At 39.3% G+C, this 18,596-nt stretch overlaps 1 protein-coding gene across 1 annotated transcript; it reads right to left on the bottom strand.

Annotated features, from left to right (window-relative positions):
* Positions 1 to 934: 934 nt before the first annotated feature.
* Positions 935 to 13,229, bottom strand: ogfr (opioid growth factor receptor). The gene is made up of 7 exons (XM_057826772.1): positions 12,958 to 13,229; positions 9,194 to 9,259; positions 9,043 to 9,124; positions 8,888 to 8,966; positions 4,987 to 5,053; positions 4,758 to 4,906; positions 935 to 4,679 (listed from the first exon to the last, which is right to left on the bottom strand). Exons 1-7 carry the CDS (start codon positions 13,063 to 13,065, stop codon positions 3,197 to 3,199), a joined length of 2,034 nt encoding a protein of 677 aa, XP_057682755.1. The 5' UTR covers positions 13,066 to 13,229; the 3' UTR covers positions 935 to 3,196.
* Positions 13,230 to 18,596: the final 5,367 nt, after the last annotated feature.

The following is an 18,596-nucleotide window of genomic DNA, read 5'->3' as shown; positions in this document are numbered from 1 at the left end:
CAACATTGGATCATTCAGAGATCCTCACTGGACTTCTGGAGTGAGTTTGCTGCACTGAAAGTAAAGGGGCCGAATAATATTGCACGCCCCACTTTTCAGTTTTTTATTTGTTAAAAAAGTTTAAATAATCCAATAAATGTTGTTCCACTTCACGATTGTGTCCCACTTGTTGTTGATTCTTGACAAAAAAATTAAATTTCATATCTTTGTTTGAAGCCTGAAATGTGGCGAAAGGTTGCAAGATTCAAGGGGGCCGAATACTTTTGCATGGCACTGTATATTTGGCAGCGATGCTAAGAGTAGAGACGTGCCTGCTGTATTACCGGGCTAGCGCTACTGATTCCATCAATGAGACGTCCCAACAATAATCACGACTCCATGATACCAGTCAGACGCAAACTTGCCGTTCTACCTTCACGCAAGCCAGTTCAATCATGTGGTGTCTTTAAGCACTGTAAAAAATGAAATATTTGATATAGAGCACTGCCCTCAACATGACTCGAAAGCGCGGATTTTACCCTCTCTCCCAGTTTTTATTTTAGCACCAACTGACCACGGAAAACCGGAGATATAATCCTTTGAATTTCAAAATAGGAATTATGAAGGAACGCTTCTCTATTCAAAACTCAGAGCCATTTCCACCACCAGATGGCAGTCATGCTCTTTGGACGAATAATGCTTCATTTATTCATTTTTTTCTCTCGTCGGAATTCAATTTTTTTTTGTATTTCTTTGGCTTAATGTGGTTATGTAATGGGCTATTGTACAGTGTCATTATAACAATAGTCCATAACTTGAGAGAAAAAAATACCACTGTTTGAAAAGAAAAACAAAATGTAAGCAGTTACTCAAAATGCTACTCATTACTTGAGTGTTCTTTTCATCAAATACTTTTTACTTGTACTTGAGAACATTTTTTGAACGACTATTTTTACTTTTGAGTAATTATTTTGAAGTGACACTACTCTTACTCGAGTTAAGTTTTTGGGCCCTCTACCCACTTCTGCTAATCTGCTACTTCAATTTGCAACCAGAGTAGTTTACCGCAGTTAATTGCCTGAAATGTAAAGAGTAAAGTTGAACCATTTAAATTCACAATTTATTGGGAATAGGCGGTAAAGCTTACTTTTAGTGGTCCCTAACTGTCAACCAACTAACCCCAACCCAAAGACATTCGAAAAAATGTCAAGATTGTATCAAAAGTGAAATAATTTACTAAATGACACTCATTGACATTTGTCATAAGCCTTAGTTCATATTCATGAAAGATTTTTTTGCAAATGTCTTTGGGTTGGGATTAGAGTTGGTCGACAGTTAGGAACCACTAAAAGTTATAGCCTACCAAACAAACATCAACACAGCAGTAAAAACAAACAAGAAGGATGGGCAGTTTATCTGGCACTAAACTGTAAAAACAGGTGGGAAGGTGTAACTTGCACCGCCGATTGTATGACTGGCAGTTTGACACACACACAGAAATATGGATGCAGCATTCATGTGTTGTTGGCGTAATTAAAAAAATTATTCTCTATTACATGGCGTCTATACAAAGCGCCACTCAAAAATTTCAATCAATCTCTGCCTGGACATATGCAGACAACAGTAAAACAGACATTAAATGTAATAAGACACGAAAAAAAACAAAAACACCCCACTCCCCAGTTTAAATTGTGGCAGGTGTGTGCAAATTTCAATTTTTTGTGGGCATCTACCACATTTTTGTGATAGACATCTTTCCTTCAAGCACATTTTGACTGTTCATTAAATACATTGTATTGGCAGAGAAACGACAATGGTTATTTTTGCTTTGAATGAGGCAGCATCCAAATAGGATAAGTGTGCCAAGCTAATCAAGTGAAATAAAATTGTTGCGATTGCAAGGGATGTCCACAAGACATGATCCAAAAACAGATCAGTTCTGCCAATTTGTCAGAAAATATCTTTTATTCTCTTCTTAAACAATTGGGTTTTCAGCTGAAGGAAATGTCACATAGAAAGAACTTAAGTTATATTTTTTTAACCATTGAATCACAAGTTCAAGTGTTGAAGGGGGAAAAACAAGCACCCTGGCAAACATATTCCAATATAATAATAGAAAAGGAATATATATTTGAACTAAGCTTTGCCAATCCTGACGCAAAGACAAACGTTTTTAATACAATCAAGCAGTCTATCACATTTTTGGCAAGGCTTTCTGCTATCCAAACTTCAAATTCCAACAAGAGTGAAGCACACATAATTACTGAAAGATAACATTTGTGACAATCTGTGTGGAGTTTAGCATCAACATAGAAACAGCCTGCAGAGGGGAAACAAAAAAAAACTTCGAAATCTTCAGTGCAAAAACATCTAGAATGATAAAACAATAAACAAAGTGGTATAGAAAAGGATTTAGCTTTTTAACTTATTTTGACATAATACAAACAAAAGGATCCTCAGAAATACCCTTTTAATGCTGCCTCTATGATGTATTTTTACTTTCTAGACTCACTTGTTTCAAATGATTTACAAATTTTGTATGACTTATTGTAACCAATTAGTAAATTGTTACAGTCTCTGTTAGCATCAACCAAATATGTATTTTTCTTATGCTGGTGCACTTGTAAACTAAAGACTTAAACTTTACATTTAACCGGTGACAAAAAGTCGGATTTAGAAAATGAACTATGAATTATGAAAACAGCATGCATTCAAAGAGGCTTTCTGCACTTGGACCGACTAGCTTGTCTTGGGTTGTGTTCACACTTGGGTCCCATATGCTGGTTACACCAAATTCAACTGTGCAAGCATGTGATTGTATACATTTGTACCACTTCGGTTAGTGTTCTCACAGGTATTACTCCCTTTGTAGGACTAAAAGCTGTGCAGTAAACAAAAATAAAGCCACAGTTCTGTACCGATTGAACTGACTGAATATAGTGCGATACGAGTGATTAAAGAAAAAAATCCGTTTTCTAGGCTGATGTTATTTAATACTATTTTTCCAGCTTTTCAAAAATGTATTTTTACGTACAGTACAGCTTCTGCACAGGGCCTCAAGCTTTAAGACCGTTCCACTTCTGCCAGACTGACATGACAGATTCTGAATGTAATTTGACTGTAGTCGTGGCATTTTCACTCAAAATTAAACAATCCCAGCAGTGGCTTACAGATGGTCAATTTGACTGAAATTAGGGATTTGGGCCCCGAGATGTTTTCATGTATTACCCACGTTCGGGTCTAAACTCGAGGGGTTTGACTCCATGTCAACATCTTCCACCTTCTTCTCAATTGTCAGTTCATCTCTGTTTTTATGGACACTGCCATTTGCATGCAACCCTTTGTCTGGCACTTTAGTAAAATCGGTCCTAGGGATCTTTTCTTCCCGCCCTGATGACAGGCAGGTTGAGGGTTTTGAAGTCTTTAGAAGCATTCGAGCAGGCAAGCTCATTAGGGGGACTACGTCACCGCCAGATTTTACCTCCGCCTGGTCACCGCTCACGACTGCGGTATTGCTCTGCGATACAGAGTCCTCTTCCCTCTTCTTCTTCAATGACTTCTCTGGGTTGACGTCTTCATCCGTTTGCATATCGTGATCAGTTTCCTGAAGGGCGTGCCGTGAGCTGTTGGTAGGTTTGAACTTTATGTCTGCGCTGAGCTCATTTTTGACTGTCACAGTGTCAGGAGTTGGCGACTGTTCCATTTCATCATCTTCATCGATCGAGTCATTGCTCTTCCCTAAGCTGTTGTTATTGGACTTTATACGCAACCCTTTGTCTGGCACTTTAGTAAAATCGGTCCTAGGGATCTTTTCTTCCCGCCCCGATGACAGGCAGGTTGAGGGTTTTGAAGTCTTTAGAAGCATTCGAGCAGGCAAGCTCATTAGGGGGACTACGTCACCGGCAGATTTTACCTCTGCCTGGCCGCCGCTCACGTCTGCATTAGCGCCGTTGCTCTGTGTTACAGAGTCATCTTCCCTCTTCTTCTTCATTGGCTTCTCTGGCTTGATGTCTTCATCTGTTTGCATATCGTGGTCAGTTTCCTGAATGGCGCACCGTGAGCTGTTGGTAGGTTTAGACTTGATGTCTGCGCTGAGCTCACCTGTAACGGTCACTGTGTCAGGAGTGGGCGACTGTTCCATTTCGTCATCTTCATCGTTTGAGTCATTGCTCTTCCCTAAGCTGTTGTTATTGGACTCGGAATTCCCATTTCCAATTGTCATTTTATCTCCTTTGGGGTGAGCGGACAGCTCAGGCAGTGTGATTTGGTCCCCATTCGTTTCCATTTGCTTCTGCGCCTTACCGGCGTTATCCACTTCCTCCTCTTTGACAGGAAGCCCTTTTTCTCCATCTTTGCTTTTAGCCCTTGAGTAGACATCATCCTTCCCGTCTCCATTTCCGACTGCTTCAGATCGTTTCTCTGCCTTCCTGAATTGTTTCTGAATCTTTCTGGGACACCACACAAATTTATCCTTGGGTTCAAAGTGAAGGTAGGCGAAGCGCAACAGCTCCTGGCGTTTCTGTTTATCCAGAACGGCAAACAGGAAATAGTCCAGTACGCTGCGTTTAACATTGCTGAGGTTCTTCTTGACCAAAGTCTCTTCGAGGAAGAACTGCACGAGCGGGGCTTGAAAATGCTCGAAGCCTAGCTCCCCGAGGCTCTTCAGGATTCGTGTGATGCGTAGGTTGTTGTGCATGTTCCTATTAAGGATGAGACAGTTGAAAATGAGACGAGCACCCAGAGACTTAGTAATGACGTGACAACGTTAGAGGGTTTACCGCTCAAGGTTCCCAAAGCGCTCTTTCCAATTCTCTGCTCGTGTCACCTCGCCGATCTCTTTGTTAACCAGACGGATACCGTAGAAGCCCAACATTAGTTCATAGGACTCCACAAGTCTTCTTTTGGCATCCTCATTTCTCTTAAATGCCTGTATCCGAGTCAAAAAGAAAAAGTCAAAAGTCCAAGTATTGACAGATTCATCAACTACTTCCACGATGAGACACTCACCTCAATCTCCTTCTTGGTGAGTTCAGAAGCCATGTAATTGACCCCTGGTTCACGAAGGGGGAAAAGCCTGATGAAGCAGAAAGAAGATAACATTATACTATAAACGGTCCGCAACATTACATAGTAAACTCAAATGTACATGTCAAATTCAAAGGGTGGGATAGGAGTCTGTGTCTGTCACAACATTTTATATGTGGCCCACTGAAACAAATAAGTTGTTTCTTGCTAAAGTGATTGGGCAAATATTCAGTACAAAAATTGCAATATTTATTCAAATTTTACAAATATTACAAGCATTTTTACACATATTGAAAGTTACAGTACATACTAGGGATGTCCAGATCCGATCACGTGATCGGAAATCGTGCCAATCGCACCATTTTTCAGAGGATCAGAATCGGGTGAAAAGGATTGTGTTTTGAATTAAAAAAAAAAAAAAAAAAAAAATCTGCATCATACTTTTACAGCCACTCTCACTCTCACTCCTGCTTTTCTTGGTCAGCAGGCAGCTGGCGTTTGCTACTTAAAGCGGAAATGTGAACTAAGGTTGGGCAACCATGGTTTTGAATAATATCAATGGCTAAACAATTATAAGCATATTTTCGTAATTTTTTTCAAACGCAACCCTTCCAGATTCTTTGTTTAACCCATAGCAACGCCCTTGACAATGAAAAAGCTTTTCTTCGGCAATCTTCGGAAATTACGTCACACTGAGAAGTGCGAGGGAAGTCCTCCATAGAACAGTATTGTTTGTTGCATTGCTTCTCGGTAAGATGCCACGGCGGTGTGTGGCGATGTTTTGTTCTCACTCAAACGAAAAGTTGTATGAGTGGCCAAAGGATAGCAGGGCACGTAAATGGACATCTTTCGTTCGCACGAAGCGAATGAATTTCACGCCATCATCGAGTAGTGTTCTCTGCTACAAACACTTCGAAGATGCCTGCTTCCTTAACCGGTCTGCTTATGATCAAGGATTTGCCAAAAAGTAAGTGTGGTTTTTTTGATAGATGACTGATGACTTTGTCAAAACAGAGCTGCCAACTGTTGTGGAATGAACCGTAGAAGCTAGCGACGTTAGCCAAAAGCTAACTCGTGGCAATCCCTGATCATAGTTGTTGTTGCGTTCGCTAGGTTAAGCGTGTTTAAATAGTGCTTCATCTACGATCTTGTCCGAAAGGGTTAATCCACTGTCAATCGGGAAAGGGGTGTGGATGTGCATATAAGCGGGTCGGCGTTGTGGTAATTCACGGTCACGTTGCCGTAAGAGACACACACCGCCGGTGAGTTTGTGCACATTTATTTGTATTTGTATTATGCATTTCCACCTTCATGCTTCAAGCATTGCATTGCATTTGTACGGTTCGGCGTTTCTTTCACGGTGATCGCTTGATAGCCTTCTAGTTTGTGCTTTACGAGAGCCACTGACAGGTGACAGTTGACGAACAAGCGTGTTGGTTTTAATGTCTCGCAGCGAATCAGCGAGCGTGCAGGTCATGCAGTGAATCATGGGAAATGTAGTCTCGGGACAACACTGAAGTGGTGCTTTGTAATCGGTTTGCTTGTGTGAAAAAACTACATTTCCTCACGCCATTAGACTCCACTTCCTGCCGAGAGCCCCAATCTGTGTTCGTACTGTTAGCTCCATGTGTTAATAAAGAAACAAAGTTGTCAGCACGTCGTGTGTTCGATACCTTTGTCAACAAAAAGCTCATAACAAGACACTATGCACGATCCGTTTAAGAGACGTTGGGACTGGAGAGCTGTGAGTAGTAGGAGGCGAGCGAGAAGCAAAACTTTGCGGTCGAATGTGGCGGCAGTCCACTGTTATTTTGTTTTTTTATTGTTGCCACAATAAAGTGGAGAAAGCCATCAACGACTCATCTCCTTCTTTCCCCTCAACATTTTTATATTATTATTTGATATGCACGAGAGCTACCAGATCTGCCAAAATGAACATGAAGTCTGATTATTATTATTTTTTAAACAATGTCATCAGATAGACAAAAACATAAAATGATGGGCAAATGCCTGCATCTTCCAATCATGAAAATAATAACAGCCTATATCTTATCAATCTTGTAATCTCGATGGGTCTTGTCTCCATGTCAGGTAGTCTCGGCGCAGCGTTTGCATCCTGATTAGTGTCTGGCGAATACATGTTAGGTCCAACATAAAATTCCAACCTCCTCTTCATCCTCCAACTCTTCAAAAACTCCCTTGCGCTCGATCTATCGCTTATATCGCTGTTTGAATCATTGTTTGAAGGGCTTTGTATGGCGGCCGTATGGAGCGCTGCCATCGCCGTTTCTCAGTGTGACGTATCACTTCCGGGTTCGTCCCCTTTCAGACTCGAACTTCGGAAACGCGATTATTTTGTCAAATATACAACATATAAATTATTTTTTCATGCTTTATTTGTTGGACAATGTTTAATTACTTTAATTGTGACCCTATTTGGCATGTTATGAAATTACTTCACATTTCTGCTTTAAAGTTAACGATGATTGACAGGTTTGTAATTTTTATCTGGCGAGTGAAGGCTCTGTAGCGCTATGATCAAGGGCAAAATGTGTTTATCATGGTTTAGTCAATCTTCGTTGTCAAGAGGCTGTTCTCGGAAACGTGAGTGTCCAAAAGTGAGTGAATTTGAGTGGACTCAATCATATGAGTGTTATGGAGAGTGATCAAAAGTATGGCGCTAAAGGTGATGCAATGAAAAATGTGGGTGCGCCTACATTTTGTGCACCTTAAGAAAAAACTTAGGCGCACAAGTGCAACCAATGCAAAAAGTAAGTGTGCAGCCTTGGCAATATGCAACCCCGAGCAAAAAGTATGGAATCACCAGTCTCGGACAAGCGCTCACTCAGACATTTTATCATGTTGAACAAACTCAGATAAAAAGCTTGAAAAAATAATGAATTACTTCAAAAGTGCAACTCTTTAGCATTCAGAAACATTAAAAGAAATGAATAAAAAACATTGTGGTTGTTTAAATGTTACTTTTATAGAGCAAGTGTAGGGAAATACATATGGAATCACTCCATTCTGAGGAAGTTCCAAAAGTTCCAGCATCATCACCTTGTCAAGAGGCAAGAATCTGCATTGGACAAGGTGACGATGCAGGAACTTTTGTTTGGTGCCGTTCGGGTGAGATGACTGCCTGAATAAAACATCAAAATTCCCTCAGTCCTTGATGATACGGGGCTGCATGTCAGGCATGTCTGGCTGTGGTTAAATCTTCAACAAATGCTCAAGTTTCCATTGAAATTTTAGACTGCTTTCTCATCCCTTCAATTGAAAATATGTTTGTCATTTTCCAAGATGACAATGTATCATGCCACAGAGCTAAAACTCCAGTCGATGTTACGGCCTGCAAATTGCCCAGATCTAAACCCTATTGAAAACCTGAGGTGGAAATTGAAAAAAATGGTCCCCAGCAAGGCTCCGACCTGCAAGGATGATCTGGCAACTGCAATCAAAGAGAGTTGGCACCAAATTGATGAAGAATACTCAGCAAGTCCATGCCTCAGACACTGCAAGCTGTCATAAAAGCCAGAGGTGGTGCTACAAATACTAGAGATGTGTTCGGATTGATATTTCTTTGTTTGTTTGGCATATATACTGTATTTCCCTGCACTTGCTCTATAAAAAGTTACATTTACTTACCACCACAATGTTTTTATTCATTTCTTTTATTGTTTCTGAATGCTAAGGAGTTGCACTTTTGAACCAATTCATTATTTTTTCAAGCTTTTTATCAGAGTTTGTTCTACATGATAAAATGTCTGAGTGAGTGCTCGTCCGAGACTGGCGATTCCATACTTTGTGCTAGGGGTTGTTTATGGCAATGTTAACACAAAACGCTTTAGGCACGTTTAATAAGCAAGAAAATGGCACATACCATTGAATGTATGAGTGAACTCTCTCCAGCCTTTTGTAGTCATTTTTCCATTCTTTGAGGAATGATTCAATGTAGAACTCTGCATCACACAAGAATATGGCACTTTTTTACACAAACCTTCAATAGGTTATTGCAGTTTGAATGAAATAACATACCATCAGGTGCAGATGGGAATTTATTGAGGTAGAACTGCAAGTTGTTCATTTTGTCCTCTGAGCAATCATCATCTGTAAGATTCTGTCAGAGGAACATTTAGTTAACATTGAGTTAAATGATGAGAGCGCATATATTTACAGTAGCACTTACAGGGTATCCTCGTCTGTAATTTTGCATGTCTTTTGCCGCCCTCATGTTTCTGGGCGTGTGATGCCGCTGTGGACCACCATGGCAGGAAATGAAATTGCGTCATAAAATTTTAAAAACATTTTCATGAAAAATACTGTGATTTTATTCATTTATAACTACAAATAGATCAGAAATGGTGATGATCAAATACTTTACTAAAAATTCACCATTCCAGTGGTTTTCATGAAGCTAACGTAAAGCTAGTTTTTTTTTTTTATACACACACACATACATACATATACATACCCCCATACACCCACACATATACCTACATTTACTGTACATATTAACCAATTGATATTGGGGCCTACATGAACTACCAATAAAATGTGACCAATGTGGACGCCAGATCTTTATGGGATTAAATTTCTTTTAATTACCAAATTTAACCACTTGCCTTCAGTGCTGCAACGATTAATTGATTACATCAAGTAATTAGATTAGGAAAAAAAAGCGATATATATTTTTATATATTTAGCCATTTTCTGTGGGGATATGTGTTTGAACGAGTTAAGAACTTTGGAAAAAAAAAAAAAAAAAGTTAGCATTTTATAGCATTTAAGCTGTGGATTTTTGCTATGCAAGCTATCCAATTTTTCTTTGGTTGTGCTTAGATCCTCCATTTTTTATAGCGTTCGAGACCAAGCTCAGGTATTTCAATTTATTGTTAAATGAAACTGCAATTCTGCATACTCGGGAATTTTATTTTGTATTCGCATTTAGTGCTCTTTTGAAAATGCAATCGTAGTAAGCCTTTGTATTGCTTTATATCTCCTAAAATTGATAATGCAACGCATTAACTGTTCTTAATCTGATTACTCGATTATTTGAACTAGTTGATAGATTAATCGATTACTAAAATAATCGATAGCTGCTGCCCTAGATGGGGTGAAAAAGTATTCGCACATTGAATGTACACTAAATGCAAAGAGGCGCACAACAAATTAAACAGTGACAGCTAACAATGGCAGAGGCAAACAGTTGCTTGTCGCCAACCACCAGTGAGTGGGAGTGTGTGGCTATTCATCAATTGAAAGGGTTTTGAAATTGAAGAAAACAGTTTTTTCTTTTAGCTGCTGACTGTTAACCTTCCCTCTCTCCTCTGTCCGACCTCACTCATCTATCAGGGTTGAAGACTTAACTTTTCCCTGTTCCTGCTGGCAGGATAGCACAATGAATGAACTATTTCCCCTTTATAAAAAAAAAAAAATTGGTGCGTTGATGTGGTCTTAGACTTTCACAGCAACATATTTTCCCTGAATATTTATGATGTCTACAGTTTCTTAAACGAATGAAATATCTTATAAACAGGCATGAAAATGGGTCAGGGGTTAAAAAGGTGAGAAAGGTGTGGAGGAAATATGTTCCGGAGTTCTGCCAAAATGTCCGCCGTCGGCGAAACGTCCTACATGTGGCGAATTTGACCATTTTAATTTTTCACATAAGGCTTAATATTCGAGTTAACGGGGGTTTAATTAGTTGAAGGAGTTGATTTCAACCACCATTGACTCGCGCTAGCTTAGCCACTCCGGAGCCCTGAAACTAACAAATAACTGTCAAAATGCACAGAATTTGTTCAAATCATTTCCAACGACTAATTAAACCCCGGCTAACTCAAAGATTAAGCCTAATGTAAAAAATTCTGAACTTCCCCTTTAAAATAAAGACCATTGAATATGGCCCTTAAAATGTTGTCTATAAAAGTTTTAGAGCAATAAAACAAACAACACAAATGAATAAAATGAACAGGAATCCTTCAAAGTATTTCATAATGGGTCCAAATTATTTTTCGAACAGATCATGTGACTATAGAACCTTAGAGACAGCCGTTTGCATTGCTTAGCCAAAACTACAGCTGAGGAGGCAAGATGGATATTTAGAATTTCTTTAAACCTAAGCTTTCAAAACCCTCAACAACAACTGAGCTTGAACCGAGGATTGAGCACGAGCAGTATCATAAAGTCCTGGCTGTCGTGTTACCTGTTGTGCTGTAATTCCAAGTGGTGCTTGAATTGGATGCTTTTAGCGGTCGAGAGTCTTTTTGAGCCAGCGCAAAGATGCAGCGCACGGGGATATTTTTGTTATCTTTACTGGACAAAAATGTGAAGTAATGGCTGTGTTTCCAGTGTGCAAATGCAGCCGTTTGTAGTATATCTCCTGCCTACTGATTTAGAAAAATGAACGCGTTAGATTGTTCTTTACTGAAAGAAAGTAATCAGATTAGTTACGCATTTCGATACCGCGTTATTGACAACACTGCTTTTATATTACCGTTAAATACACAAGCTTGACGCTACCTTAACGGGAGCTATTTTTTCACCGGACGCTCCGGCAGTGTTCAACGCAAGCTGCAACGAACGGCAGTAACTTTGTCATACCACAAAATATGAAAACGAAAACAATTACTCACTAAATTCAATATGCTGGCAAATGCATTCATCTAAAAACAATTGGGAGTGATACTTTACCTCCTCCAGCGAATGTGAATTTGTGCTTAGTACAAGATCATCTGTCGCAATTAGCGATGTTTTTTTTTTTTTTTTCCCCTCCACGCATACAAGCTTGTTTCTCTCTCTGCGGCTGTGATTAACCTCAATGAAGTTGCTGTCCTAGCTAAGCCTTGCCTATCATTCGTCTTTGTAAGTTTTTAGTAACTTTGTGTATTGAATTTGAAAGGAAAATGTGTGTTTTGTTTTTGACGAACTTTTTCATGAAGCTAAACTGTTGAAGCTACTCACATGTGGAAAAATACGAGTGTACAACGTTTTAAATGTATTCATTTGGTATATTTCAGTTACCACGATTTGAGAGATCATTAAATTGAAGAATTTACGCCTTGCGTTTGGAGTGCTTGTTTTTGGGTTTGCTGGAATAGCGTCACTGACACACGCAGCATCAAACAGGGGAAGGGGTAAGCGCTGCCGCGCCAAGGTAATTCTGGCTGCATTTTCGACACATGAAAAATAACGAATACGTACTACTGTATGACGGAAATTTTTAGTGGTTTTGTAACCGCGACGTTTTCATAGCATGGTAATCCGTGAAGGTAACTGGCACATGCCTACAAACGACCCCCCCCCCCCTAAAAAGGTGAGAGATTTTCATGCCTGTATAAATAAATTGATTTTAATGTTGATGATGATGATGATGATGATGACAATGACAATAAATTCAAATTCAAATAATAAATAAATAAATCAAGCTTAACTTAACATACCACAACTCAACCTCACCCACCACTTAAAGACCCTGGCCCACTCAACTCCCTCTAATGGACGCCCATGTGCATGTGGTTGTATGTATACACTGTATGTGCTATACGTGTGTAGGTATTATTTGGGTACATGCATACAAATTATGCATGAGGATATAGCAATTTCTTCCTGGGTAATATTACTTTAGTGGTGAAGATTTAAATACGTTTTACGTCTTTCTAGTCCACACAGCGTTACAGTAGTATTGTACATGTTGATGCCGTTTATACGTACTGCAAGTTCGCACTAAAACTATTCTATAAATACGCTTAATTAAAAGCCAAAACGAATAAAATATGGCACAGCCGATACGGGGAGGAGAGTAGAAGCTAGCGTGAATAGCCAGCTAGCCTACCTAGCAGCTATTATTAGCATAGCACCAACAGCAGCGTCGAGCCATGTCACCTGATTTAATGCGACGGAATCACCCTGCAAAGTCAAACTTAATTGTAAAATTAATCAAGGACTTACCGATACTAAAGTCCTGGATCGACGAGGTTGGCCATCTCCGACTGGTTCCTCTCCATCACTCTCCGTGTCCCACGTCGAATCGTACTCGCACAAACAGTCGTCCTCCATAATTCCCCAAACGACAAAAGCTACCTAAAGCTAGACGAGGTTGTTTCCCGATGGAAATGTGCATGGATACAGCCACATTGAGCGACACGTTCTATCAGGTTATTCGAGGACAGCCCTGAATAGCTTCTCCTCGCAGGCAACCATCGTCTCTCTTCTTCGTTCCAGGCGCCGATGACGCCATCAGGTGCTCCGGGTGGGCGTTTTATCGCCACCGGCAGCCACCGTTCAAACACAGCACAAAATTGAAAATATTTCTTTGTATTTTTATTTCGCGAATTACATATCTTTGTTAAATTTGAGGGTAAAAAAAACACGCTGTACATACATAAATAAAATGTTTTTAATATATATTGGGTTGGGTTTGTCTATTTGGTCATCTTTTGTGTCACAGAGTGTGATGTCACATTTAATGAGAAGGCAACCCTTTGGTAACACTGCCTGTCTTACATTCTGATGTGGCTTCTTTTCTTTTCTTTTTTTTTTTTTTTTTTACTCCCGCCTTCTTTTACACTGGCAATGCTGTAAATGTCTTGGGAATTGGATGTAACAATTCAGTATTCACTCCTGTATAATGCAAATGACTAGTTCTTGTAATTAAAAACTTCACCCAATAAAGACTTGGCGTCCACATACGTGGACATCACATTTTTGGTCATGTAGGCCACAATATAATCATTTGGTATTCAAGTGTGTCCTAAGTGATAAGGCTGGGCTTCTCTGCTAAAGCCACTGCCTCCGTGACCTGACCCCGGAGTAAGCGGTAGATAATGGATGGATTGATGGATGGATGGATGGTGTGTCCTAGATAGATAGATAGATAGATAGATAGATAGATAGATAGATGGATAGATAGATAGATAGATAGATAGATAGATAGATAGATAGATAGATAGATAGATAGATAGATAGATTGATTGATTGATTGATTGATTGATTGATTGATTGATTGATTGATTGATTTCAGGTGTTAAGACAAAATAATCCATACAAAATGTAGTAATTAAAATAATAACAAAACAGCTGAAAAGGAGTGAGAAGAAGCATAGCTTATAAGGTCCCCACCCCTACACATTCAAAATACAATGAATTTTATACATAAGACGCACCTCCATATAATTCAAAACTGTACATGCTGTACATGCATATCAATATCACAAAATAAATCAATAAGTAAATAAGCCTAAAAAGATAATAAAAACATCATTGCACCGGTTCACACATGTAACACTGAATTATTGACTGTTTAAACATTCTCTTCAATTGATACTTTGACATTCTTTTGACTCTACATTCAGAGCATTCCACAAGAGGACGAACCCGGAAGTGATACGTCACACCGAGGACAGCGATGGCAGCGCTCTACAAAGGCCTTCAAACAACGATTCAAACAGCGCTATAAGCGATAGATCGAGCGCAAGGGAGGACATCCAAGTTTTTGAAGAGTTGGAGGAAGAAGAGGAGGCTGGAATTTTATGTTTGACCTAACATGTATTAGCCAGACGCTAATCAGGATGCAAACAATGTGCCTAGACTACCTGTCATGGAATGGAGACAAGACCAATCGAGATTACAAGATTGGTAAAATATAGGCTGTTGTTATTTTCATGATTTGAAGATGCAGGCATTTGTGCATAATTTTATGTTTTTGTCTATCTGACGAGATTGTTTAAAAAAAATATTAATCAGACTTCATGTTCATTTTGGCAGATTCGGCAGCTCTCGTGCATATAAAATAATAATATAAAAACGTTGGGGGGAAAGAAGGAGATGAGTTGTTGATGGCTTTCTCCACTTTATTGTGGCAACAATAAGAAAACAAAATAATAGCGGACTGCCGCCACATTCGACTGCAAAGTTTTGCTTCTCGTTCGCCTCCTACTACTCACAGCTCTCCAGTCCCAGCGTCTCTTAAACGTATCGTGCATAGTGTCTTGTTATGAGCTTTTTGTTGACAAAGGTATCGAACACACGACGTGCTGACAACTTTGTTTCTTTATGAACACATGGAGCTAACAGTACGAACACAGCTTGGGGCTCTCGGCAGGCTGTGCGGAGCGATAGATAGAGCCTGTGCCTCTCTATCACATTGCCGCGTCACGTGACCAAACGTCACGTTGCGTGCACTTCAGGGTGCCTCGAAAAACATTATATCAGAATATTACACGCAGTTAGGACATTACAGTATAAAATAAAATAATAATATGCATAAATTAATTGACACAACAAATCCCAAGAATTGCATGTAGTTTATGAAAATTAACGTCATGTGAAAGAGTCGGAGATATGTTTGTGCACATAGAAGCTGGACCAACAAATCACACTCCTGACATTTAAAAAAAAAAAAAAAAAATTGAAATTTGTGGCATCTTGGGAGCAAGCAGCCAGGATCAAACGGTATTTCAACATGCCAAAAAGACTGTTGCATTTACTTTCTTTTTTCAAAAAGAAGGAAGATGGTTCAAAACGAGTCAGAAAAGCACATAGAAAAGAAAGAAAAAAAGTCTCACAGCATGGCAAGTGGGCATTTGCGTTTTGTTTTTAGCACCATTTTCTGCATAATGTAATGTCAGTAACTGGGCGCGGGCCCGTGAAGGGGCCATTGGACAGCAGAGTGGTGACGTAGTGGGAAGTGAGGAGAAGAGTGCGGCGTGAGAACAAAGTTGGCGGTGGCATGTTGCAGCAGTCCGCTGTTATTTTTGTTATTTGTTATTTAACTGTTGGCACAAAAAAGTGAAGGAAGCCATCATCCACTCCTCTCCTTTCTATTTTCCGATTCGGGCTATTACAATATGTTCCGGGACCTGTCCATGTGCCGTCAACCCTGAGGTGTCATGTGTACTTTGCGTTCCGGCACCTTATGATTTACAAATTAAGCACTGTTCCACAACAGTTGGCAGCTCTGCTTTGACAACATCATCACTCACCAGTCATCTATCCAAAAATCACACTTACTTTTTTGCAAATCCTTGATCATAAGCAGACCAGTTGAGGAAGCAGGCATCTTCGAAGTCTTTGTAGCAGAGAACACGACTCGATGATGGCGTGAAATTCATTCGCTTAGTGCGAACGAAAGATGTCCATTTATGTGCCCTGCTATCCTTCAGCCACTCATACAACTTTTCTTTAGATTGAGAAAATACATCGCCACACACTGTCGTGGCATCTTACCGAGAAGCAATGCAACAAACTATACTGTTCTATGGAGGACTTCCCTCGCACTTTTCAGTGTGATGTAATTTCCGAAAATTGCCGAAGAAAAGCTTTTTCATTGTCAAGGGCGTTGCTATGGGTTAAACAAAAAATCTGGAAGGGTTGAGTTAAAAAAAATAACGAAAATATGCTTATAATTGTTCAGCCATTGATATTATTCAAAAACATGGTTGTCCAACCTTACTTCACATTTGGTCTTTAAAATTATTAATCGTTATTGTATTTTGAATACAATTTTTATATTGTTTTTAATGAAAAAATAAATAAATGTTGTTTATAGGGAGGCGAGAGAGTGGGGTTGTCATGGCTGCTCAGGTCGCCAGCGTCGCCTCTCTTAACGCGAACCCGCAGTCCGAACTCAAAAAAACGGATTGGAGAAGAGGAGCTGGCGGCGGGGTAGAAGCAACAGCAGCAGCATGAGAACAAGGAAGTGGGAACTGCAGGACAGCGGCAACGCTGCTTGGGGAGGAGGGGTTCCTGACATGGCAAGAACTAGGTTCTGTTCGCTCGACAACCAAAAAAAAAAAAAAAAATACGACTGGAGACGGAATGGCGGAATCATGTAAATTGGGTACGTCGTAACCAGGGGACTACCTGTGTTCTTAATGGTGCTTCTATAGGATTTGCCAAAACTAACAAGTGAGAGATGACTGTTATCTGTTTGCGTAAAATACATCAATTATAACCTTGATTTCCCTTTCACAAAGCCTTTCCTCAAATCCTTTCTTTTAAACCATCTATGTAAAGGATTGACGGACTTATTTTTTCAAGTCTTATAAACATAAGACATCTTCTAGATATAAATACAAATATTAAGTGAGCGTAGGAAGTGGGATGCATTCCAACCTGATAAAAATTTACCTTTAGGCAAAAAGAGTACAGAAAAAGGCACAGTGTCATTTTTTGTGAGGAGAGGAAGCTGAGAGGGGGCAACAGAATCCCCAAAATGGCTGTGAGTGGGTATTTGAAATCAGTACACCTAAGATTTCAAATATTAAAGCCAGACACTCTTTGGTATTGTTAGCAGGATGAAGAATTTTGCATAGAATAAAACAGTGTTTGGCACAAATGGAGAAACCAATTATGAAGCACAGTACCTCATTCCAAAATTTCCCTGAAATCTCCGAGACTCCTAAAACAGCTTCTTCACTTGTTGCATAGGCTACCAAAGAGTCTGATTTCATGACTGCTGGAGCATATCGATGCACATTTAAAAGATGACGTGACATCCAGAAAGATATCAATATGTTTTACACCAAATCTAACATTAATCTTAAGAATTAATCTGTAAATTGTTACATAACTATGCTGGTGGACGTGCAGATAATCAAATTAGAATTGGAAATCCCTCAGAAGTCTCACCGCTGTGGGGAAGCAAAGGATGCAAAAATTTTAACTTTTACCCAATTTGTTGCTTTTGTATCTTCTTGGTAGTATAATTACTGTATAACTTATGCTAGAATTAGTATAAAACAATAAACAAAGCATTGAATACTGTATTACTGTAAAAAGTACTGTATGCTATACAGTATATAATTTCTTCATGCATACAAATCCATTCAACCAGGGTTTTAAAAATTAATTACAGATTAAGTGATTTGAACAAATGAATTGGCCCGTACCATCAAGAGTTTAACAGGAGAGGAGATCCATTTATAAAATACAGGGTAATAAATAGAATCACGTATCATCACAGGAGATTCAGTTTCTATTTTTAGTCTTGGTTGCTGTGGAAATCAGTGGTCTCAGCTTCAGAATAGATATTTAATGATGCTGCTTCATTGCTTATGCTGTTTTCTCAATGAGCAGGAAAACATTTGTCGATATAGGCAAGGCAAGGCAAGGCAAATTTACTTATATAGCACAATTCAACACAAGGCAATTCAAAGTGCTTTACATCACATGAAGACCATAAAAATCACATTTAAATCAACACAACGTAAAAACCAAGACAAATGATCGCATTTAATCACAGAATAAAAATAAATAAATAAAAATAAAACAAAAATAAAAATAAAGCAAAAACTACTACTACTAATAATCATTGAAATCAGCAATGGAGATAAGCACAAGAGGAATAGAAGGCAGGTAGGTTGAAATATATAGACAGTTATGGATATGCAGTGCCAAACAAAAGCGTTTTTAGCCCTGATTTAAAGGAGCTAACAGTTTGAGCATACTTCAGACGTTCGGGTAACTTGTTCCAGAGGTGAGGAGCATAATAACTAAATGCTGCCTCACCCTGCTTGGTTCTTGTTCTTGGAACATGCAGAAGACCCGTTCCAGACGACCTTAGGGGTCTAGATGTCTCATAACAAGTC

This window comes from Corythoichthys intestinalis, chromosome 2 (genome assembly GCF_030265065.1).
Source record: "Corythoichthys intestinalis isolate RoL2023-P3 chromosome 2, ASM3026506v1, whole genome shotgun sequence".
Taxonomy (NCBI): domain Eukaryota; kingdom Metazoa; phylum Chordata; class Actinopteri; order Syngnathiformes; family Syngnathidae; genus Corythoichthys; species Corythoichthys intestinalis.
The sequence above is the reverse complement of the archived record's forward strand: the minus strand, read 5'-3'. Positions and strand labels throughout refer to the sequence as shown.